At 51.7% G+C, this 25,502-nt stretch overlaps 1 protein-coding gene across 3 annotated transcripts in view; it reads left to right on the top strand.

Annotated features, from left to right (window-relative positions):
- Nucleotides 1-25,502, top strand: part of Ttc7a (tetratricopeptide repeat domain 7A) — a 103,238-nt gene that overhangs the window by 60,510 nt on the left and 17,226 nt on the right. For all 3 annotated transcript variants that reach the window (XM_057764572.1, XM_057764589.1, XM_057764580.1), the window contains 7 exons: nucleotides 352-469; nucleotides 1,877-1,934; nucleotides 3,182-3,254; nucleotides 7,830-7,990; nucleotides 20,624-20,740; nucleotides 23,572-23,666; nucleotides 24,789-24,923. In XM_057764572.1, the coding sequence (XP_057620555.1) occupies nucleotides 352-469; nucleotides 1,877-1,934; nucleotides 3,182-3,254; nucleotides 7,830-7,990; nucleotides 20,624-20,740; nucleotides 23,572-23,666; nucleotides 24,789-24,923 (757 nt within the window). The remainder of the gene's footprint in view (nucleotides 1-351; nucleotides 470-1,876; nucleotides 1,935-3,181; nucleotides 3,255-7,829; nucleotides 7,991-20,623; nucleotides 20,741-23,571; nucleotides 23,667-24,788; nucleotides 24,924-25,502) is intronic.

Raw genomic sequence — 25,502 nt, 5'->3', positions numbered from 1 at the left:
GCCCTGCCTGCAGGGACCACGTGAAGAGGAGCCACACGTGGCCTGTTTGGAGTTCATGCTCTCAACACAGCAGGCTGTGGGAGCTGGCTCTCCCAGGCAGGGAATCTGTCTGTCTGTCTGTCCAGGAAGAACTGGCATCTGAAACCTTGAGCACTGGCTCCAAAGTTCAGGGAGACACTTCCTCCTCAATAGTTGTAGGGCCTGGATAAGTCATGCTGCCTACAGTTCCAGTGTTGGGAACTGTTCTGTTTATACTTGGGGCTGACATTGCCCCAGGTTGGTTACTATCCTCCCTCTCCTGCTCAGGACGGCCAAGCCCACCCCAGTGACCGTCACCTTTCCCTTTTGCAGCTAGAAGAGGCAGAACACTTTGCCACGGTGGTGATCAGCCTTGGAGAGGAAGCGGGAGAGTTCCTGCCTAAAGGCTACCTGGCCCTGGGTCTCACCTACAGTCTGCAGGCCACTGATGGTGAGTGTCAGGCCCCAGAGAATCTGCCTGAGGATGATGCCTCCACGGTGTCTCATTCTCCTAGTGATCCCTTGGTACTCCCCACAGACAGGAGCCCTCCTTTGAGATGTGTGCATATGTTTACAACCCACCACACACACCCTACCTCCCATGGCACACACACACATATACACACACTCTGCTACACATACACACACGCCCTACCACACACACCCTACCACACAAACACACACATACACACACCCTACCCCCCACATACACACATATATACACACACCCTACTACACATACACACACACTCCTACCACACCCACACACCCTACCACATAAACACACATACACCCTACCACACTCACACACACGCATACACACGCATACACACACGCATACACACGCATACACACACATACACATACCCTACCACATACACACATAACCCTACCACAGTCACACACACACAAACACACACACATATACACCCTACCACACACATACCCTACCACACCCACACACCCTATCACACCCCCCTACACACACGCCCTACTAGATACACACCCTATCACACCTCCCCTACACACACACACACCCTAACACACACACCCTATCATACACCCCCTACACAACACCCTAACACACACATACGCTATCACACCCCCCTACACACACACACACACACCCCTCCCTCAGTTCCAAGAGTTTCCACTCTCGCACAGACAGACACCCACCAATGTGCCATTCCTCCTCACTGACCCATGTAGGCCCTGCCCAGGCCTCACTGCCCTCTGTGATGTTCTGGTACTCTTATCTGCAGTGTCATCAGCCCTCCACCCCACCATGGCTTCCTTCCACTTCTCACAGACCTGTCTTTACCCTCAGCTCTGCAGCAGCGCTCTGGGGTCCTTGAAATCCCTCCTCAAGAATGTCACAGTACCAAGTACCTACAGGAGTTTCATAAGATTCTCATCCTTCCCGCCCCAGGCCTGGTGTTCTGTTCCTAGCCTTTCTAGTTCAGCCCAGTGCCTCCTCATTGAATAGGCAGACACCAATTGTGTCCTTGAAGTCTGGAAGGGAGGGAACAATGACCCCCACCCAGACTTCACCCATGCCCCCTAGTGCCTGCCCCTCTGTGTAGGTTCAAGAGACCCTTGAAGCCATATAGGACAGTCTGGTACTGACTGCCCTTCTACCCCTCATACCCAAGGTCATGGGACTTCAGGCACCATCATCCTTGCTTGGGCTAGGGAAGTGGCCACCAGTCCCTTAGTTGTAGTCTGCTGTTGCTGGACCTTGAGGTTTGCAAACAGGACCCTGGTAGGCTCCTTCTGGCTAAGTTCCTGTGCCCCGGGGATGGACTGGAGAGATGCACTTCTTCTGTGACCCACACACAATCCATTGTGTCTCCTGCAGCTACCCTGAAGTCCAAGCAAGATGAATTGCACCGCAAGGCGCTGCAGACACTTGAGCGGTGAGGAGACACCTAATCTTTTGCTTCTTTGCATGCAGGGCGATAAAGTGGAGGGTCCCACAATGAAGTCTCACTCTCTGAAATGGATGTCTCTGTCTTCCCTCTCGTGGATAAGGAAATCATAATACCAGATGGCCACCCAGCAGGCAGGAGTAGGTTACCTTGCCCTCAGCGCTGGGCACTGGGGGCCCCTATGTTCAGCTCAAAGCTGCCAGGCCCAACCCTTGTTCCTGGGACTCCCACACTTCCGCTGGTGTTCTGGTACTGGACAGAAAACATGAAATGCAGCCTGTACATCAGTGGTTCTCAGCCTGTGGGTCATGATCCCTTTGGGAGTCACATACAAGGTATCTTACGTATTAGATATTTACATTACAATTCATAACAGCATCAATTACAGTTATGAAGTAGCAATGAAATCATTTTATGGTTGGGGGGAGCACCTGAGGAGCTGTAGTGAAGGGTTGCAGCATGAGGAAGGTTGAGAGCCGCTACTACGTGGTATCCTTCAGATAGCAGGGCTCCAGAGTGATGTCGGTGCCCTCTAGCCTGACCACACCAGAGCTGCAGGAACTTCCCACCCACAACTTCCCAGAGACTTCCTGGAGTCGGGGAAAAGCCAGTGCCTTGCTCAGACACAGCCCATCTGAGCCTCCCTCCCCTGGCCTGACCCACTAAGCCCCTTCCCCCACATTGAAGCGACAGAGGGATGTTACTAGGGAGGACCTGGCTAGGACTCCTTGTATCACTGGAGCATGTGACACACCAGCTTCCCTCTGGGTTAGGCTGTTGCCCAACCAAAAAAGCAAATTATTCCAGCCTTCAGTCTTGCCCGCCTCTCCACCAGTGCTGCGCGCCTGGGACTCCTTGCTCAGACTGGCAGTTGAGAGGCCCTGCATCCTCCTCGGGGCAGTGTGAGTGTGCTTTGGAAGAGCCACAGTCAGGGTAACTGCTGTCCGCAGAGAAACAGCCAGGGTGCCAGTCACAGATGTGACGCTGTCTTTCCCCGCCCCCGTCCTACCCTTCATCTGAGATCTGTCACCTTGGAGATGCCCTACCTCAGCTTGTCCCAGCCCTCCTTGAACCACTGTCCTCTGCCATGAGCTGCCTGTGGACCTGTCTGAGCCATCAGCCTCCATCTGAGAGGGGCTGGTGTAATCTCCCGCCATGTTGCCCCCAGCCCCCAGTGCAAGGTTGGCGGGCTACTCAACTGACAGTAACTGACTCTTGGCTCCTCTCCCCTGCAGAGCCCAGGAACTGGCACCTGACGACCCCCAGATTATCTTCTATGTCTCCCTGCAGCTTGCCCTCGTCCGACAGGTGTGTTGTCACGGTTCCTAACCCTCACATCTGTGGGACTTCTGATCTCCCCTGTGTGACCGACTGTCGCTCGGTGCCCTTGTCTTTCATGTGAGCATCTCTGTGTGGAGGGGTCTAGTGAGGATTCGGTCAATGTGGTTACCCCAACCCACTTGTGATGGGCACACAGGAAGAACTATTCAATGCCCTGACTTTCCTTAGAATATTGCAGTTTCCTGAGACATGGGTAAGTGACCACAGCATCATTTGCTCGTGTCCTGCCTCCTACCCTCAACTTGGGGAAAGTATGATTGGCATGGGGAGCTATTTCTGGATGGGTTTCTGTGTGACCCCAAAGACACCACTGCTGGCTCCTGATCTTGAGGGGTTCAGTAGGGTAGCCATCTTTGCCCTACCAAGACCATCACCACCATGACCACTTATATCTCTCCAGGTAGAACCACCTTTTCCTGATAGTGACCCATGAGGCAGGGACAGGGGATCCCAGCTATTATAACTGCCCTAAATCATGCCTTTCAGAATCTCCTTTGACCCCATGTACCCTGCATTCCTCAGGCTAGCACCCTGGGCATCTCTGGTGGCCTTGATCCAGCACATGCTGATGCTGGGGAACTGTAGGTGGCCTGAGGCCCCAGGACAGCTTCCCTCTCCTGCCACTGGGAAACGTGTTAAGCTCAAAACCACCGGCTGGGAGAAGCCTTGTAGGTGCTGTGTGCAGCCAAACGTGGTGGCGCTCTCCTGCGGTCCTGACACATATGAGGCTGAGGCAGAATTCTTGAGTTTGAGGTCGGCCTAGGCTACAGAGTGAGTCAGTTTGGGATACACTACAGGACACTGTCTCAAGAAACTAAGCAACAGAGAAAAAGGAAGTCCACATTCGTACGTGGACAAGTGAGGCAGTGCTGTTCATTTCCCTTGCAGGGTCAACATGACCTCATTTTACACTGTGACCAGAAGTTCACTCTGCCCCAGCAGAGAGGCTCTGGCCCATTTGGAGATAGGGCCTTGGGTACCTGGACCCCTGCCAGGAGGCTGGTCTCATTATCACACCTGACCTTCGAGCAGCCACGCTAGCTCTTTCCTCTGACCCGGGAGTAGTGGGACTCTGGCCTCTTGACTTCTCACTGAGTGGTAGCCCCACTACTGGAAGCTCCTTCTTGCCTCATGCCGGGATTCTTAGCGGTGCCTGTGCAGCCTGACTTGCCAGTCCAGGTCCTCCGTCTCCACCACCTCTGTCTTAGCTGTTTTCTACCCAGTGGTCCTGCTGTCTTACCTCCTGCTTCCTGCATCTCTGTCCATTTCCCTCACACCACCTCCTCCCCGTGACTCATTCATCACTCTGCCACCTCGGCCATACAACTGCGATCCTGACCTCTAGGCCCTGGCCCGGGGCTGCTATCCTAGCGATAGGCCTGCTCTCTGTGTGCCGCTCCTCTTGGAAAATCACTCAGCCTCTAGGAACAGACGGAAAGTTACCTGAGACCACTCTATTTTTAGCTCTCTGTAAAGGAACCTGGTGCTTCCCTTGCCAGTCACGTTGATGATAAGCCTTCGGTGATGCATTTTTTAATCTCTTCAGTTATTCATTCCTCTTTGATAAATAGCACCCATCTTCTGAAAACAATGCTTGTGAGATCAATGGAGTCTGGCACTCAGTTTCCTTGGGGACATGATGTCTAGAAAGTTCCAGAGGGCTGAGGACCTTGAGTAGACTCTTAAGCTAGACCCTCACCTGTTTGGGTCTCTGTGACTTTCCTTCTGGGTCTTTCTGCCTAGAGCATGGCTGGCTGCTCTGAGCTATGATATTGGGGTGTTTGGACACCCCTCCCAGGGTAATGGGGACTGTTCTGGTGAGTCACTGGGCAGGGCCAGCCTCGGAGAGTCACATCCACTCAGTGGTAGCCCCACCCATCTTAGCTGCTGCTTCATGCTCTCCTTGACCTGCGCATGACTTAGTGGCCGGAAGGAGACACTGTGACAGGCCTGGCACACTGGGAGTGCAAAGCCCCAAAGGGAACATGAGAGGCTGGGGTCTTAGGTCTGCTAAGGAGAAAGACAAAGGCCTGCACAGGTCAGTGACAGAGCGCAGACTGGCAAACGAGACACCCTGGGTTAGTCTCTGGACAGACCAGAGGACCCTGGTGTGGCCAGAGTGGCCAGAATGGATACAGCCGCCTCAAGCACATGCCCTAGGACTAGGGGGAGGAATTCTACAGTTCTGTCATTGTGGGGTCTCAGGAAGACTAACTGGAAACACAGGTTTTGGGAAACGCACCGAGCCCCGCAGGGCTCTGCAGGATGTCTCTCATACCTAAGCCTTGGAGTTGCCACAGGAGCCTGGCCGCATCCTATTACAAAGGAAAAGCAGGCCAGAGAGGTGTTGCTACCTTGCCCTGGGTACCAGCAGAGCAGTGGAGGAGCTGAGGTACATACATTCCATTCTTCTCTGGAGTCAAAGCTTTTGACTCTGTGAGGATATGGGTAGGAGGGGGTGTTTCTCCATCAGTGTTCTGGAAGGTGTTTACCACACTGCCGCATGCATGACAAGAGTAATGTAGAGCCCGGCCATGCTGGCCTCATAGCTAGTGTGTTGTCCAAACAGACCATCCTAACCCTCCTCCCTCCTGCCTGGTGCTGTGTCTTTCCCAGTCCTTCCTCTGGTCACAGCCTACACACACACAATGGGTAGGTAGCTAAGGGGAAGGCAGGGGAATGGGTGGGCATTTCGACAGAAGCAGGGCCTTGCGATGGCAATGCCATTTACTGAGGCAGCAGGGAGAAGAAGCCTCATGCATTCTGGGCAACTGAGCCAAGTTGGAATGAATGCCAGAAGTCTGAGGATGGAGATTATGGGCTGGACATTACCGTATTGCACTCTGAACCTGCAGCTTAAGAAGAATTGGCCTATATCAGTAGTTCTCAACCTGTGGGTCACATAGCTATCCTGCATATCAGATATTTTATGTTATGATTCATAATAGTATCAAACTTACAGTTATGAAGTAGCAACAAAAATAATTTTATGGTTGGGGGGGAGTATCACCACAACGTGAGGAACTGTATTAAAGGGTCACAGCATTAGGAAGGTTGAGAACCACCAGCCTATACTGAGTCCCTCACTCGCCTAGTGTAGCATTACCAGGCTGTGTGGGCTTAGCCTGTGCTAAACAGTGCTGGAATGCCAGTCTCTCAGGCTGGAGATGCTTGAGCAGACAAAGGATTAGAAGGTGTCCGAGCATGTCCAGTTGTACATACCCTACCAGTTTAATCCATCTCAGGTAAGCCATATGCCTAACGTGTAGAACATAGAATTCCGAGAGGCAAAAGCTCCCAGGGATAAGAGACCCGGGTCTTTCAAATTCACAAATAAGGTATTGCTTTTTCTAACACCCAAATAGTCCTCCAAAGAGCATGCTCTTTAGATTCAGATAGCAGGTGGCAGGTGGGCTGAGAACAAGAGACCATCTTGCATGCCTTTGCTGGAGAAGGAGGAGGTAGTGGAGGGGATGCAGGGCCACCTAGCAGGTCACGCTGGACAGCTAAGGAGTTGCTGCGCATACTAGCACAGCCCAACCTCCTTTGAAGGAGTGTGTTCCCAATGGTGACAACCAGAGTTTCTTTCACTCTTAAACACTTGTGGAAACTTCCCAGACGCTGCCAAGCGTCCCTAGGCCAGGCCATGTGAGGAGAGTCCGTTGTGCTTACTGGCCTGTGTGGCCAAGCCAAGGGCATTTGGAGGCACTGGAGGAGAACAGGACGGAGAGCCGCATCCAGAGTGATCTCTTGTTCTTCCCTGAGCCGTGCTTTCCCCCACCCACCTTCTTCAACAGAAGAGACCATCAGAGTTTTCCCAGGTCCTGCTAGGAGCAAGGGTTTGGCAAGCTAGCAGGGCCAGGTGTGTGTCATCTTCCTTGCCCGTCTGCAGGACTCCCAGAGCAGTGGGGACCTGCCCTCCTCCACTCAGCACCAGGAAGGGAAGCAAACCCGAGCTGTAAACTCTGGGGCTCTATGTGGCAGCGGGCTGCTGCACCTGAAGGGAAGGCTTTGCTTCACTCTAGAACCACCTGTGGCTTCTCAGTGGCTTTCTTGGCCCTGTGTGAACTGGCCTCATCTTCCTGTCTAATCTTCCTATAGAACCACTCTCAATAATTATTGAGTTGAAAAACACCCAATACCAAAACCAAGCCTCCGTTCTAGCTAAGCCCCACACTGCTCTATCGGAGGACACTCCTTCCTTTCTGCCATTCATCTCTGCTGCCTCCCCTCCTTCGGTCCCCACCTTCCTAGAGCACTCCCTTTCCCTTACCTTTCCTGAGTGGGACTCTGACCCCTGTCAGCAGAACTCTTGAGAAGGGGCTTCCACATGTGACAGGCAGCCTGTGCCTGAGGCTTCCAACTCCTCCCATTCAAAATGCTTACCTTTGTCTCCCCAAATCCCTTGCCAGGCTGTCTGACAGGAAATGTTTTTATTAATGCCCTTGCTTCCGCTGCTCCAGGCACACTTGGGCTGAGCTGAGCCGTGGCTGGAATCTGAGTCCGGGGTAAGGTCCCTAAACTGGCGTTCTCTCCTGGCAGATCCCCAGCGCCATGGAGCATCTCCAGGAGGCCCTGACGGTGAGCAGGGATGGCGCCAATGCCCTCCACTTGCTAGCACTGCTCTTCTCTGCCCAGAAGCACTACCAGCACGCCCTGGATGTCATCAATATGGCCATCACCGAGTACCCCGAGAACTTCAAGTGAGTCTCCTGGGTTCACTGCTGGGTGAAGGGCTGTGCATAGTCACCTGTGCACACCTCAGCTTGTCACATTGCAGTCAGTACACAGGGAATAAGTGTCTGTTGCTTAGACACTTCCCGGGTAGAGGGACAAGGTGGTGTAGAAATGGCAAGGGGCTGTGGCAGTGTGCATAGAGGGGGCTTGGTGGGGACCAGGGAGCCCATAGCCCTGAGGGGACCACGTGGTAAGGCGTGTGACGTAATCCTGATCCTGACACAGCCAGCCGAGGATGAAATTCTAAAACTAGCTAAAGAACAGAGGAACCTGCCCAACTGCATCCGTCCCTGGAAGCTGGGGAAACAGTGATCTTCCTCCAAGGTGGTCCTGACCCTTCATATTTATCACACCAATCACTTGCCGTGCATCTTAGAGCAGGGCTCACACTGCAGTGGGAGGGCAGCAGCAAGGGGAGCAGGATTAGATCTCCTTCCCCTTGGATCACAAAGGATCTACTGCCATCAACCCAGCACATCAGGGCTAATCAAGGCAAATGCCATTGTGGCTGTGACGGGATCTAGGGGGAGGTCATGTTTTGATGACCTCTGAGCCTCTTCCTGTTTCTCCTTGCCAAGACTGTCTGCTCTCTGCAGTCTAAACTATCCCAGCCCAATTCCTGATCCTATCTGGTCCTCCTCATGCATACCCCATTATCCTGCCCCAGTGGGTCCCAGCTGTTCATAGCCAGGTATAACTAAAGTGTGTGTCCACTTGGACAAGTCCATACTTGTATTGAATAATACAGTTTTGAACCTTGCTCCAGCCTTGGAGAAATGATTATTCATTCTATAAGATGCACTATTCAGTAATTTATAAAACACAAATTAATCAGGTGTGGACAACAGGAATCCCAAGTGTAATGCAGCAGCACCAGTGGTAATGTTTTATTTTATTTATTTTTAGATTTAAAAAATTACGTTTATATGGGATGGTACACACATGCAAGGGTGCATGTGTGGAAGTCAGAGGATAACTTGAGGTAGTCAGTTCTCTCCTATCTTTTGAGTCCTGGGGACAGAACTCGGTCAGATCTTTAGGCTTGGCAGCAAGTGCCTTCACCCACTCAGTCAGCTTCCCAGTCTTATGATTTTTATATATAGTAAAAGTCCAGAAAAGAAGAGGCCTCTACTTTTTGCAGTGGTATCTTGCTTTTTCCAAGCTCCATCCTTACCTGCCCAGCAGGTCCTGACTCTCTGCTGCTGGCATGCGTGCCAGCATGTGTGTTCTCTGCATGTCTGCACATGTATCTGTATGTGCCTGTGCACCCATGTGTATTTACTCTAAGTGGAAAAAGAAATTCTCAAAGAGAAAAGCTTAGAACCCTTGGGTAAGGAGAGAAGGAACTTCCTGCCCATTGCCAGGGCTGAGCATTGAAGAGACAAGGTGCCAGGAGGGCCACAGTGCTGAATGTTTTAGCCCCAAGTCCATGAGATCTTCCTTGGAAACCGTAATGTGAAGCAGAGAGGGGCAGGGCAATGCCCTTCCGCTCCTGGGTCTCCCATTTTGCTCCTCAGCATCTCTTCATGGCCTCACATGTCCTTCCAGCCCTGTGCACTCTCCCTGTGTGCTGTGGAAGGCTAGCGCTTGGCTGAAAGTCTGACTGAGCCCCAAGCAGTGGGAAGTGTACTAGGGTATAATGGGATCCACTCCTTTGGTTCCCTGAGCCACTCCAGTAAGATGCTTCCTCCCAGTGGTTTCCTTCCCATCTTCCTACTCTGGGGCTGCTTGGGCAGCCCCCTGGCTCCCTTGTGGTGTGAGTGAGCCCCACTGCTCTGCCCAGCTGTGCCCTCTCTACCTTCCTTTCACCTCACCTAGGTGTGCCCTATTCCCCTGAGAGTTCTTACAATAGGATAGAGAGGTTTTGGCTTTGAGCTTGGTGCCAATTCAAGCTCACACCACATCTACCCCACCCCTTCAAGAGGAGCCCCATGGGTACACATGAATGAGAACTTTCTCTACTTGCAGATAAGGAGATAGTTTTCAGCAGGTTCTTAGATGGGCCGCAGAGGTGGTGGGGATGGGATATAGACTGTGCCGTTTGCCGCTGTGCAGCCTAACTGTGCCTGCTCCCTGGTGTTTCCTTCTACTCCCTCCCTCATGTTTGTGTGGAGCTGCCTAGAAAATAGTGTCTCTGCTTCTGCAGGCAGAGCCTTCAGGGGGCAGCCTATGCCATGGGATCTGCTCATCTCCAGAGACATCATACTGCACTGAGGGATTGCAGGAGCTCTAGGGTGTGAGATCCTGCACATTCTTGGTCCTTGTCGCTACAGAGTGTTCTGCAGAGTAGCAGGAAATAAGTGTATTCTACCCCAAAGAGACTTCCCCCACTCAGCCTGCTCTGTTGCAGGGGGAGGGTCAGATGAGGTGAAGTCATTCTTTATCATGAGTCCATCAGTCCTCAGACTTAGGAGCTCTGCTGTGATCTGATCTGGCCCTAGAAGGCTACAAAACTAACCAGAACAGGAATTCATGGGATTCAGGCCATCAGAGTGTGAGAAAATAAATCTTAAAGGAAAAGAAATTATACATATACCTTCCTGGCTTTATTGAGTGACCATATCCCTTTGCAAATAAGTCAATACTATTCTCCACAGATGAGACCTTGGAGTACAAAAACCCATGGATTAGCAGGAAATGTCACTGAGTCCATTGCTCATCGATTGACTGTGTGCCCCTGCTTCTCCAGCTGCTCCCTGAGCTGGGAACAAGCCATGTGTGGTTCCAGCTGTTGCTAGCAGTTAATTAAACAACCAGTCCAGTAAATACCACTCAGCAAAACAACCCAGACCGACCCCCCTTGGCATGTCCTCATTGTTCCTAGCAGTCTATTCTCCGGGGATACTTAGAGGACCATGGTATAGGTTGTCTCCCGTCAAGCACCGTGCAGCCATTATCCTGGTGGCCACCCCTTCTAAAGGCTTTTCCCTCTGCAAAGTTATCAGTGCAGGGAATTCAAGAACTGTCCCCCAGGGAGGAAAGCCAGCAGGTCCTGTGTAGGGGTACCTGCTTCGCCACTGCCTGGGAGCAGCCTAAGCAAAGGAGGAAGCTGACAAGTGAGTGAACCCCCATCTTAATGAGTTTTGTCCTAGTGTGAGAGCCAGTTAGGCCACTGCCCTTGTAAGTAACTTCTGACTCTTACCCATGCCAGCCACATCACCTTGTGCCTCCTTAAAAGGAGCATCTGCCCCGCCTCTTCTGCTTTTGAGGTGTACCGTGAGACACAGGCTAAAGGTCATGGGCTGATGGACAGCTGTGTCTAAGGTCAGAGTGTGGAGGGAATGCCACAGTCTCATTGACACCTGGGACTGAAGGAAGGGGATGCGGCTGGGTTAAGTAGTAGCACAGCTCGGGGGAGCAGGTCAAAAGCTTTATGGAGAGGCCACCGCTCCTCCACGGGCACCAGGCACCGTCTAGGCATGCAAAGCAGAACAAACTTTTATGGATCTCATTGTAGAGAGATTACTATTTCCCCACGGGCACCAGGCACCATCTAGGTATGCAGAGCAGAACCCAATCTCGTGGAGTCCAGCTTCTGAGAACCCTTCTGACTCAGAGATTAGGAAGCAGACTGGAGAGGACCTTGAGTTTCGTGTTGTAGAATGGCCTTTGGTTAGTGCAGTTCGGGTTCAAAAAGGCAGAAACGTGATGAGGCAGACACGATGCCTCTTCAGGGACAGCGTGAACCTGGAATGGTGGGAACCAGATACCCCCAGCAGTTTCCTGAAATCCCACGGGCTTCCGACTAAGCCCGAAACACATGTGCCAGCTGGCCAGGGGGCCCACGGCCAGGCGGGCCACAGGCTTCCTGTGGGGAATGTGAGAATTTGAAGCAGGCCTAGAGTTGTCTTTGCTGGTCCTTCCCTCTCATGAAAGAGGCAGCTGGGAAGCCTGACCAGGAGGGACAGGAATATGGGGTGGAGAGAATGGATCACTGATGAGTATACTTCCTTGAAGCCATGAGCACTTTGGGGCGATGGTTTTAGGTAACACATTCCTTCAGCTTTAGTCAGGCTCTTTTAGTAAAGGTCACCATAGAAACCAAACAAAGCTCCTAGGCTAATGATGGGAGCATTCCAATAACCGGCTGTCAGTCATTTCCCCTGCCCAGCCCTGGCAGCCTGCCAGGCTGACTTTGAGGGCCCTGGGCATACCTAAGGTGACAGGAGTAAATGTGTTCTCTTCCCTGCTCCACAGTGGGCAGGGCTGCCTACCTACCCTTATCTCAGAATGGGCATTCCTGAGAGCCCCTGCTGGCCCAGCCCCTAGGGAACATGTGCTGGCGTCCCAAAGGCACTTGCCAGGGTAGGAACAGCATAGCCCTCTCCACAAGCTTCTTCTCGCCCCAGATAAACAAATGCACTACAGCAGCCATCTGCCCCAGGAAACCAGGGCTGTTTTGGAAAATGTTTGAGATGAAATAACTAGGTATCCGCTGTAACCAGACTGTGGCTAGATCCCGTCGAGGTTAAAGTTGACCCTCCAGGGCATTTCTCTGAGCTACCTGGCCCCCTTCACCTATTTTTCAAGTTACATGTGACATATTTCTGGAGGTGCAGTCCACCAAGCAGAAGGGATCCAGAGTCCTGGGACTCCTGTTAGCATTTCTGCCTTAAACCCAGTGTGTTTATTTGATTGTTCTTGTTAAGGGCTTGTGGCACATCAAAAGGATGCTTAAAATACCAGCACTCATGAGGGGGGGTGGAATCAAAGGTATTAACACAAACATAGTTTATCACTTCGCTGGGTTCATTAAACATGCTTGGCTGCCACGGTGCTTGGGGACAGCGGCCAGGACTCGCTGGCCGTGTGGCCGAGGAAGTGCTAAGCCAGGCATAATCACTGGCACTGTAGGATCCTTCTCAAAGGTCAGCCCCTCCTTGGCTCAGTGTTTCCCCTCCTCCATCCCGTGAGCACCTCTGTGGTCCTACTCTATGTGATTTGAGAGGACCCTGCCCGCAAGAGCAGGGCTGGCCTGTCTCTTTAATGGGAAGTCATTAGGTCTTTGAGGGTTAACTCACTGGACAAAGGAGATAGATAGGAACTAAGGCTCTATCAGCCCGGAACCTACCCTTGTTCTGTCTAAGAGCTTCTCGGACAGCCTACCTGAAATGGCAAGGCCCTGTGTTGTGTGCTTTATGTTCATGTCTGGCAAGATTATTAGGAATTTGTCTGGAGGTGGCCTATGGCGGAAGGAAGTCGAGATGGGGACATTGGACTGGTAGGGTCAGCCAGCAGTTGGCACTGCACACAGATGGGAATAGCCAGTTCAGGGCACAGTGTGCCAGATCTGCAGGCTGAGGTTCCTCACAGGTGGAGCAGGGCCTTTGAAGGACAGGAGCTACTCCAGGAAGCTGGGACTTTGGGGCCACTTCTTTTTAAAGCTTCAGAATTAAATTCATTAAGAAGTGGAGGATCACTGTGGGCCTTCAAGGGTTAGGGAACAGGGGTCACAATAATCCTCCACACCAGGGGAAAAACCATTAGCTTTGGGGTTAAGAATTACTAGAAAGGATCCCTTGAGTGTTAACGATTCATATGGCGGGAAAGTAATAAAACTAGGACTAGGGATGGCCCTGCCTCCTTTCAGGGAGGCCACTCCTGCTACAGTCCCTATAAAAATCACACCCTCCAAGAGCATGTGCATGTGTGATCAGTCTTTGCCCTCGTGACTTTCCCAGAGCAGTGGGTTCAGAGGATTCAGCGAGCCCTGCATCGCTTAGCCTGACCTGGCATCCCAGACCAGGTCTGAATGAGCCAGGTAATTGCAGGCTGACTGAGGACCAAGAGGATGGCCTGGTGCTGTGGGTAGGGAGTATAGCTCCTCCATCCTTGTGCCCATCCTGTCATCCTGCATGAGACAGGGGCCTCTGTGCCTACTCCAGCACCTTTATTCCTGCTTTTCGGCTCTCTTGGTTACCCTTCTGACCTCTCGGGCATCCAAGTTCGCTGGTCCCCAGAGACTCCCTGTTCTTGGAGCAGAACTACCCCACTGAAGACTGGATGCTGACTTTCCCCCTTGCTTTATTTGGGTTTGAGAGCTTCTCTGTGGCAGAGACTGTGGCCTCTCCTCTGTCTGCTGCCCCAATGGAGGGTGGACAATGGGTGCAAGGCATTCGTACACCTCAAGAGACCCTCAGACTGGCAGGACAAGGAACTCATAGGGCAGAAGGGAGAGAAGGAGAGGACATATGGAGGATTTAGGCATCTCACAGCCCTGGTCCTGCTTAACTATTTGGTTTGACTTTCTGTTTGGTGGTGTTTCAGTAAAATGAGCTCTCACATAGCCTAGACTAGCCTTGTCTACTGATCATCCTGCCTCTGCCTCCTAAGTGCTTGGATTATAGGCGTGCACCACCACACCCACCAGGATTTGACTTTATAACTCTTATATGAAGAAGTTAATGGAAAGGTTAGATAATACATCAATCAATATTAAATAGCTGTGAGGGACATGGATGAGGCTCTGAATCCTGGTGTCTTACCTCAGGCTCCATGGCTAGAAGCAGAGATGCTTGAGTCGTCCATCAGTCGGCTCGGTGTTCTGTGTCTGAGCTGGGGAAACCAGGGAAAACCCTTCACGTGGATTCCATGCTGTGTGCAGGCTCTGACCTGAGGAGTCAGACTCTACAGAGTGTGGGCCACCTCACTCAGAGAATAGCCTGCTTTTTCACTCAATTATATGTTTTCTGTAAAAATAGAACTCTTCATTAAAGCAGCGCAGCAGGCCCAGCTAGAATTACTAATTACTGTCCTTTAAAGAGATAATGTTCCCTTCCTTACACTTGCCACACCTGCTGCCACCCTTCAAGGAGCCCGGGAGAGCAAGAAAAGCCTCCCAAGACCTCAGGAGCATAGCGGGGACCAGTGGGACCAGTAAGAATAGAATGTTCTGGAAGCTTCCTTGAAGCTTTGCTTCCTTCAAATTGCTCCGACCCTGGGGACGTCCATGTCTTCTAGGCCTTGAGGAATCCTTCCAGACTACATTCTTCTGTGCTTTGACCTAGGTTTGTATGTTGGGTTTAAAGGAAAAGCACTGGAAGATAAGAGCTTGACCCCAGCCTAGATAAACCCAGGCCTGGCAGGAAGACAGGTCCGAGGACGACAGCTAATAGTTCTCAAGGAGAACCGTGTGTAGGCACTGGACAGCCTCGGTCGTGCCATCTCTGCTTTGCGGCTACATAGGCTGTTTTGGAGAGGCTGGGGCACACAAAATGAGCTGGAAAGGATGAAGTATCCCTGGGTCCCATTTGGCAGGAAGTGAGCCAGGGCCAGCCAGGGTGACTCATCGCAGTCCATGAGGTAAAGAGTTAAGATGTGCATGAGGGGGCCTGGGGCATGCTCATGAGAGCTGAGCTGGACAGTGGGCTTCTGTCTGCACCCCAGCTCTCTGCTGGGAGCAGACATTGCAAGAGAGTTATTGCAACCATGGATTGTTCCCGTTTATCGCAGACGCTACAGACCTTACTGAACATGCCAGGGAGCTCAGGCACTTTGGAGAGCCTTCAGAGGCAGCTGGCCTAGAAATGTCTTCTGAACCACCTAGGATTTCTGCCTCAAAGCAGGAACCTGCCCTGAGCATCAGGCCAGCTGAGCTGCGGTCAGCTGGGTGCCTCCCTGGGGTTTCTCAGCTGCTGCTCCAAGCTCATCAGGGCTCAGCCTCACGGGGAGTATGTGAGGAGGTGATTTCCCTCCTGGTTTACAGGTATGGAACTTGTGACCCGCTCAGCAGAGGCGAGACTTTGGTTCAAGTTTCTGTCTCCCAAGCCCGGATTCATGCTGCAGTTTAAGGACAATAATGTGGTCAAAGTTATTCCATCCTTCCCCTGGAATAGCTTTGGTCAGGGTACCCAGTAGATTCTGGTGTTCCAGTCTTAGAGACATGTTTCAGTTAGACATTTTTGTCTTTGGCCCCAGAGAGGATGACCCTCCACCCCCAGCCCCAGTCAGAAAGAGCCAGACACCCGCACACCACACCTAGAACCCACATAGCACACCTAGAACATGTGACTCCTCCTCAGAGCCTGTCCTGTGAGGTCAGACTCTGTGAGCAGGCTGGGATGGAACTGACCAGTGTGTTGCCTGCCTAGTGCCGTATGTCCCTCCCACACTGCAGCTATAAGGACTCAAGTGGCCAGACTCCCGTGCTAGGCACACACTACATGCTAAGTACCCACCCGGGAACTGGGGACATGAGCGAACTGACGGAACCTCTTGAGCAGGTGGGCACAAACTGAGGGGACACAAAAATAAATGGTGACTTTCCCACCTACGCCAGAACTGGCCGCACACTTGTTCCTGGAATAGCCAGTAAAAAATATTTCACGCGAACTTATCTTCATTATTAAACTTTTAAACAACAGAGACACAACATGATATTAGGTGCCAGCTGGACACACAGTCACACAGGGACTTCTTGGAGGAGGACCTGGGCCTTGGAACTTTCCTAAAATCTTATAGTTACTTACTCAGAGACATTTTAGACTCATCTATATGACATGTGGTGGGCCTGAAGGTGGGGAGAGCCAGACTTGCTCAGTCTGCCTTACCTTTCCCCAGAAGCTCCCCTGGGAGCACAGGATGAATTCATGACCATTACTCCAGCCAGTCACAGTGGCATGCCAAGGGCTCTGTCTTAATAGCTGGGTAGGGAAAGAATCAGTGCATTTCCTGGGCTAGATACAAATGTCGTAGTGAGAACTGGATCCAAGTTTTTTACAGACCTGAATTTGTAGACACCCCCGAGTTCAAGACCAGGCCAACAGTGTGCACTTACAGACATTGTGAAACTTTATACTGGAAAGGGGTGCATATAGCACCCCTTACAGTTGGTTTGAAAGAAAATGGCCACCAAAGGGAGAGGCACTATTAGGAGGTGTGGCCTTATTGGAGTGGGTGTGGTCTTGTTGGAGGAAGTGCCACACTGTGGAAGTAGACTTTGAGATCTGATATATGCTCAAGATACCACCCAGTGTCTGAGTTTATTTCCTGTTGCCCTTGGATGAAGATGTAGCGTTCCCCAGTACCATGTCTGCCTGCATGCCACCGTACTCCCAGCCACCATATTGCACCATGATGATAGTGGACTGAACCCCTGAACTGTGTGTTAGCCGCCACCTCGTTGCAATGTTTTCCTTTATAAGAGTTGCTGTGGTCATGGTGTCTGTTCACAGCATTAGAAACCCTAACTAAGACACAGCCCCATGAGATACTGAAAAAGTTGGAGGGTGGTATCTGTGTAGGAGTTGGCCAGATGTGACAGGGGGAGGGGTGAGCCCCAGCAGAGACCACAATGTGGAACAAAGCAGGAAAAAGTGTCAAGGATTTGCTGACACCAATGTCACCAGCCCAAGGTCACAGGAGGCCAAACCGAGGTGTGTGTCCTGATGGTGTGGACATCAGGCCGGACAAGTTCTGTTGTAAGATCCCTCCCTCCGGCAGTGTTCAACTACCCACCCAGGAAGTCTCCTCAGGAGCTGATCTGGAGCCTCGGGACCCTCAGCCTGAGGCTCGCACCCAAGGGTGATCGTTGGAGCTCTTGCCCAACCCAGAGAGGATGTGGTTGGGTTGAGAAATTCCACTCCAGGTTACTCAGGCAAGTGGAATGTCAGCCACCAGGAGAACACAGCCTGTGTTGATGGAAGCTGTTCATCCAACTCAGCTTTCGCTATCCCAGACACATGGTACCTCTGGCCTGGCTCTGACACCGGGGCTTTGGTGTGACTCCTTGACAGCAATGGGCTAGAGGGCTGTCTGTGGAGAGCCCCAGAAAGCTGGGGGCTGACCAGCCCTAGAACTCTGCTGCTCTGGCTCCCTAAGCGAAGATTGGCTTAGACTAACCCCCGCCCCTTCCCAACAACACCCTTGCTCTAAGGGCTGTTGTTGTCCGGCCCAGCACAATTTCCGTCACTCTCCCACACTTCTACTTCCAGCAAGAGCCGCCTTCCACGTTCCTTTCCTTGCATTGGAGTCAGATCCAAAAACACAACATTTGATTCTCTGGGCAATTTGACATTTATAGCACTGTAATTGTTACCTTAAGGCAGCAATTGTCTCTTCTGTTTCATATTCCTGAAAGCAGAGGCACCTCCAAATATTGGCATACTGGGCTCTGTGGGGATCTGTGAAGGACAGATGGGACAGCACCCATTCTCCCTGCAGCTCCTCCCCCACCCAGCTGGGCCCTGTTCTGCCTAGTTTGGGGGCCTTGGGACCTCATAAGCAGAGGATGGGTAGAGAAAAGTTGCAGAAGATTTGGGGAAAGTGGGGTTTAAAGTCTAGGTTGATCTGGACATGGTAGTACATGCCTGTAATCCCAGAGGCAAGTGGTTCACTCACAACTTCAAGACCAACCTAGTCCACATCGAGAATCCCGGGTGTGCCAGGACTCCATAGTAAGACCCTCTCTCAAGAACCAAACCAAACAAAAAACTGGTAGGGGATTTTTGTAACATGCAAGAGGCTCGGGGTAAATCCCTAACACCTTACAAAACAGTATTGACATGAAAACCATAGTTCTCATCTTAAAGGAGTCAAGAGCTAGTTTATTCTGGAACCATTCTGAGTGACCATGGTTTCAGGAACTTACTAGGTTACCCCAAATTCCATGTTCCAACATGGAAGCCATTTTAAAAGGTTTTAGAGTTTTAGAGAGCAGAGAAAGTCATGAATCAGAACAAGTTTAAAATGCACTGGTGGTTATATCAGAGAGGCGGGGACAAGCTGGAAGAAGCTTTTCTATAGGCCCAAGATGTTATCTTGGCTTTGGGGTTGGTAGCAGCTAGTTGCTCGCTAAGTCCATAGATTCTACAAAGTTCTTTATCTACTGTCACAAGATGTTAGTTCCAACATGCATGACAGAATGGCTGCTCTGGAGAAGCAGAACCAGGTCAGGCTGGACTTGCTCTCTGAACTCACAACCTTCCAGTCTCACAGCCCTGACATTCTAATCAGCCAGTCAGCCTTTGCAGACATTCCCTCAGGGCTATCCGCTCGTAGACAGATGCAGCTTCCTTTCAGGAGTTTTCGTTCATAAGGGCATTATGGCACACATCGGAAGACACAGCATTTGGTAGGTAGAGGTGGGAGGATCTGAAGTTCAGGGTCATGCTCAGCTGTGCAGTGAGTTCTAGGCAATCCTAAGCTACATGAGAGCCTATCAAAAACAAGCTAAGTCCAGGTTGATATGAGAACGGAGAGGAGCCGGGTGGTGGTGGCGCATGCCTTTAACCCCAGCACTCAGGGAGGCGAGGCAGGTGGATCTCTCTGAGTTTGAGGGCAGCCTGGGCTACAGAGTGAGTTCCAGGACACAGCCAGAGATACACAGAGAAACCCTGTCTCAAAAGGAAGGAAGGAAGGAAGGAAGGAAGGAAGGAAGGAAGGAAGGAAGGAAGGAAGGAAGGAAGGAAGGAAGGAAGGAAGGAGAAAAGAAAGAAAGAAGAAAAGAAAGGAAAAGAAAGAAACTGGAGAGTGAACACGGGTAGGGAGAGGGCAGCTGCTCTATGCAGCAGCACAAAATGCATTTTTGAGGGAAAGTGGGAACAAATGTGTGCCCAGAGCCCTCTTCTGAAATGCACATGAGGGTAAATTCCACCATCTCCAGTCACAGTCTAAAAAGAGGTGAAAAGCCAGGGGGAGGGGGGAGAAGATGTGGAGACCTAGGTCTCTGTGCAGAGAAGAGTAAGGCTGGCCATCCTTGGATCAGGTCGCGGCTCAGGCACCTCAAGTGGGGTTCCCAACACAGCTCATCTTTCCTGGAGCAGGCAGGTGTAGCCACATGGGCCATACTTCATCACAGATAGTGACCAAGTCTATGGTCATGTGATTCTCTCAGCAGAGGTGGCCTCACTGCTTGCTGACCACTCTGGGAACTAGGCTGCAGTTTTGTACTGGTCTCAGCGACTCAGCCATTCTGCAAAGGCTGCCCTGATAGCTGCTGTATAATAGTATTGCCAGTGTACTGATCTCAGAATACCAACACACTGCGATACTTCCATGCTGCCTGGCCATGCTTCCAGCGCAAGTGGCCCTCCCTAACAAGGAAGGGCTAGCACTTGACACAGCAGAGCTTCGGCCCTTCCTTGTCCTTAGTGAACAGGTGTGCTAATGATCTGGATCGATCTCTGATGTGCTCGGGGTAGTGATGCAAAATTGCTTTCTGACTGCCGGAGTGTGACCCAGACACACACATGCAAGGCAAAACACCCATACACCCAAGCTAAAAGCCTGCTTTCTAAGTGTGGCTCTTACTGAGGATCCATCCTGTTTGGGCACAGAAGTAGAAATCCTGGCCATGCGTTGGTAGGACTCAAGGTGTTGCCTAGCTCAGCTTGTAAAGGCCGGGGCTGGGAGTCATGGATTTGACAGATGATAATGTCTGATCAAGGGCAGGTACTAGGGTGACCAGGGTGGGCACCGGCAAACGCTGTAAAGATGGGAAGAAACGGAGGCATGGAGAAAATGTTTGATGGGTGGGACAAAGGTTGTGCCTGCTGTGGGCTAGGGAAGTGAGCAATTGGGGCCACCACCCCCTCCGTCAGCCCCATCGTTGGAGGCAAGCCTCACCAGGGCCTGCTGACTGTGCCTCTCCTTCCCCGTAGCCTGATGTTCACCAAGGTGAAGCTGGAGCAGGTTCTGAAAGGGCCAGAGGAAGCCCTCGTGACCTGCAGGCAAATGCTAAGGCTGTGGCAGACCCTCTACAACTTCTCTCAGCTGGGGTAAGTGGCTGTCATTGCCCCTTGGGTTGCTCCAGGTTAGAGGGCAGGGTTGGCAGGTGGCAGCTGCCAGGCTAACAGTTGTCTGAAAGGCCACGGTAACTACAAAACATGGTTGTTGGTTTGGGTGGAGATGTCAAACTCAGTGTTCAGGGATTTTTATATTCGTGGCTCAGTTTTAATCCCTTGACAATCCTCTGTACCACACACAAAGCCCTGGTTAGAAGATAGAGCTCAGGGTGGTGAGGAAGTAGAAAAGCTGTCATTGAGCCCCTGAGTCAGGTGCTGGCTTCTTACTTTATGTGGCATATCAACCACTTATGTCTTCTGTGTGGTCAGAGACTGAGATTCAGAGCCTTTGTCTAATTTGCCACTTACCTGTCAGATGACAGTACTGGGAGGCAAACCCTGAGTCCCAGACCCTGGAGCATGTGCACAGGACTCTGGGATCTAGAAGTCCTCCATTCTCGTGAAGTCAGAGGAGGACCAGGGAAATAGCATGGAGTTAAAAACCTCAGACAGCCCTACCTTTGCAAGCTCCCAGGCCTGGGAGATTCCAGAGCAGGGCAGAACAAATGGGTAGAGACTTCCAGAGAGCTGTGGGTGAAGGAGTAGAAATCCTCCCTGGCGATGGGCCAATGCACCATTCTCTGATATAGGTGGATTTGCATTCAAATGCCTTTGCTGGAAGAGCAAAGCCTGACTCAGTTCGCAGAGGAGTTGCCCTGGAGCTGGCTGCTCCTTATCTGGCTGGCGGGTATGCTGCACATCCAAGTGGCCAGTCTAGACAAGGACCCACAGACTGGTAGCTTTGACTCAGAAAGCAGTGCAGCTGCCAGGTGTTCTCATAGGGGCACATACTCCATTCTGTCCTGGGAGGCTGGTGGAGCTCACAGTGCAGAGCACCTCCTCAGGAAGCTGCCACGACTCTCATCCCAACATATAGCAGGACCCAAATCTGGATCCAGTCCCTCCTGGCTGCCCCAGGAGACAGGGAGGAGGGTTTCTATGATACCTAGAGCCATAAACCAGAAGCCAGTGCTTGGAAAATCTAATTTTGGGCAATCATAAACCAAGACCAAAATGCACAGTGCAAGGGTCTGATCTACACACCATGGACCTTGCCAGCCTATACCACTCCAACCCAACACCCCTATGTTCTGCACACACCGTGCTGCTTGTCCGATGTTCTAATCACCCCCAGTCCCTCCTTCATGAAGCTACTGATACTCAGCAGCCGCTCAGCCCTACTGTAATAGTCTTGATGACTTGCTTAGCTTGGTGCATCTCCCTATCTGGTACAGGGTACTTCAAGTAACATGCGCCATGTTAGCCTTAAACTGTGCCCCAAAACGCAATGTTTTGATGCCTTAGGAGAGGATCGCTCATGAGAGAAGAGAAGAAGTACGATGGGCACTTCTGGAATTGAGCTCTAAACTAGGCTCCTGTCCAGGTGTCCGTTCTTAGCTTGTGAGCCACACATCCTACTCATTACAGAAGAAAAGGACCATGAGAAAAGTCAGGCGAGGAGGAGCAGGATATCATTTTGGTCTCACGTCCCTGGCTCATTGATCTCCCCACTCAGGTGCTTCCAGAATTTGGAAAAGAAAGTCTTGGTCACTGTTCTGTTGCTGTGAAGGGACATACCCAAGGCAACTTTTAAAAAGAAACCATTAATTGGGACTGATTTACAGTTTCAGGAGCTTTGTCCATTTTCATTAGAGCAGGAGGCATACTGGCAGGCAGGCAAGCAGGCATGGTCCAGGAGCAGTAGCAGAGAGCTGCATCTTGGCCTTCAAGGAGAGAGAGAGAGAGAGAACTAGCTAGTGCTTGCAGGAGACGGACTGACTGACTTACTGGGCTTGAAACCTCAGAGCCCTCCCTCAGTGACACACTTCCTCCAAGAAGGCCACACCTCCTAATCCTAATTCTTGCAAATAATGCCCCTCCCTGGCGACTAGCATTCAAATAAAAGAGCCTATGGGAGCCATTCTTATTCAAACCACCACAGTGGCAAAGGAAAGGAACCATCTCTGATCTGCTATGTTTGGAGAGATGGTTTCCCCCGAGCCTATTTAAGATGACTGAGCATCTACAAACCTTGTCAGGACCAGTGTGAACCCGAGTTAGGACAACAAAGATCCCCTGAACTGTGGCACCATCGTCTTTGGAGCCAGCACCTTAGTGTACCTCCAACGGGAAGACACCTTCTGGAACCTTTGCTGTAGTGGCTTTCCTGAAGTTTCCTCAACCCATGCCAAGTGCCATTGGCTTCCTTGGCCGTGGGTAGGGGCTGACCAAGAATGCAACAGCCGCTACCTTTCTGAGCAAAGTTTCCTCCCTGGCTCCCCACACCTCCCACCCTGAGAAAATGAAAGCCCCCCCCCATGGGGTGGGAGATGCAGGAACTTAGAGAAATGGATGGAAACCAAAATGAGACCACCACATTTGTTTGCCTGCCAATTGGAGCTCCTCTGGGGCTGCTGGGCAGTCTGAGGATTCCATCGCAGCCGGTGGCTCCTGGACTTTCACCCAGGCCGTCCTCAGACAGAAGCCAGCAAACAGTCCCTGTGCCCAGAGGTAGAGGCCTCACCTTCAAAGAGGGCCTGGACACTGTGGTGTTTACATGTCGGCCTGTGTGTCCTGGACCCATGCTGATCTGTCTGTCCTTCTGCTTGGCTCTGTCATTCCCTACCATTCTGGCTTTGCTCTATTTCTTGAGCTTGAACTCTGGGCCTCAGAGTCTGCTGAGATGGGGTTCCCTCTTGCTCCCTGCTGGACCTGGGGGTGCTGGTCATCTGCATCATGGAATTCTGCCCTCCTTTGCCTTCCAGAGGCATGGAAAGGGATGGCAGCTTTGAGGGCCTCACAGTGAAGAAACAGAACGGCATTCACCTGACCCTGCCAGATGCGCATGACGCAGAATCCGGTAAGGTCGGGCTTGATCTTGGCTCTGAGTGGGGCTGGCAATTGGCCCAAAGATGGGTGGTAGCCACCCATTGTGGGCAACAGAAGAAGGCCCGTACCTCCAAAGCAGAGTGAATTGGGAGAATGAGACAGATCCGGGGATGTGAGTTAAGCTGGGCTTTGTTGTAGAGAGATGGAGTAGATTTCACTAGGCAAATCCAGGGCTTGACTCCAGAGACACGGCCACAGTGCCTGGCTGCTTGGGGACCCACTGTCCCCAAGGAAGGGCATGGTGTGGGGCTGGGGGTCCTTATAATTAAAGAGAATTGCGTCCAGTTATCAGGGCTTCCCATGCTCTTGTCTCGTAAACCAGTCATCTGTGGTTTGTTTCGAGGCCTCCTGGGTTTATTGGAGCCTTTATTGCCTCTGAGGAAGAGAACGCGCTCTTGTTTCACCTGCATGGGAATTTCAAATGTCAACAGCTTATAAATCCCGAGCAGGGCCTGCACCACCTACGGCCACAGCAAGAAAGGTTCTCTGAGGGCCTAGGTTAGCCGCGAGCCAGTGCCCAAGGATCTTTTGCTTCCGAGCTTCAAATGGGTAGGGTCTTAACAGATGCAAAATGGTGTGTACTACAAAGACAGGAAGTCAAGATCACCAAAGAAGAGAAAAATCATCCCTCCTCTTACCTGCCATCTACTGGGAAAATCTCTGGAACTCTTTCGAGGCACGCTCACAGTTAGTTGTTTCAGGGTGACTGTGTTGTGACAAGCTGGTCTCCACTCACCCGGAGAACGTGAAGACCTTTACATAACCGTGCCGTACCGGCGTGTTGGTTGTGTGTCTTCAGAGCCTTGCGTGATTACACTTTCACTTGCTTTACCCATTCCCTGTTGTTGAACATTTAGGGGGGTTCTGTGTTCCTTATTAAAGGCAGGAGTCAAATGAGCATCTTTGCTGACACTTAGAATTGTTTTCCCGGAATAAATTCTCAGTGGGATTTTTGCCAAATTACCCCTTCAGATGCATGCCGCCCCCTGGGGAGAGGAACAGGCAGAAGACCCTCCCTGGGGTCTGTGAGCTGGTGTGTGGCAGCTGTCCTACCCCTGAGTTCCGCTCAGCCCTGTGCCCTCTTGTTCGGCAGGCTCTCGGAGGGCATCATCTATCGCAGCCTCAAGGCTGGAGGAGGCCATGTCGGAGCTGACCATAACAACCTCGGTCCTGAAGCAGGGCCCCATGCAGCTATGGACCACACTGGAACAGATCTGGCTCCAGGCCGGTAAGTGTCCCCTGAGCCACCGATGCCCAGAACCCTAGCCCTGACTTGAGGATAATGGGGAAAATGAGATTTCCGAGGAGGCTTACGAAGTTAGACTCTTAGTTCTATAGTTCTGGTTCCCAACTCACTTTCTTTCCTCCCTCCCCTCTTTAATCTCCCCCATCCTAACCTCAGAGAATGTTTGCACCCAGAACTCAGATCCTAGCATCTTGTCTAGGTGCCCCAGGAGAAGAATGTTCCTCCCCTGAGGTTTCTGCTTGTCTCTTGTCTGGCTGGCTGTGGATTTTCTTCTTTGCCCGGTGGGGTGAAGCCCCCGATAGGAGAGGTTTGAGGTCAGGAGAAGGCTAATGACAGGGAGACTGCTGTCCAGGTGACATACCTCTTGGGCTCCGGCCAGCACTGTTCCCACAGGCAAATGAGTGCTACAGGGATAGGATTCCGGAAGCCCTGGCTCAGGTCACCCAGATCAGATCCTGTGCCGGCTGACAACTGGCTAGCCCTGGTCTGAAATGACTCACAACTTACAGCATCCACACCTCCGGAGGGCCTGTGAGGTGGATGAATATGTCCTCACCATGG

This window comes from Chionomys nivalis, chromosome 1, assembly GCF_950005125.1.
Source record: "Chionomys nivalis chromosome 1, mChiNiv1.1, whole genome shotgun sequence".
Lineage (NCBI taxonomy): Eukaryota > Metazoa > Chordata > Mammalia > Rodentia > Cricetidae > Chionomys > Chionomys nivalis.
Note: the sequence above shows the minus strand (reverse complement) of the source record. Positions and strands in the feature narration are given on the sequence as shown.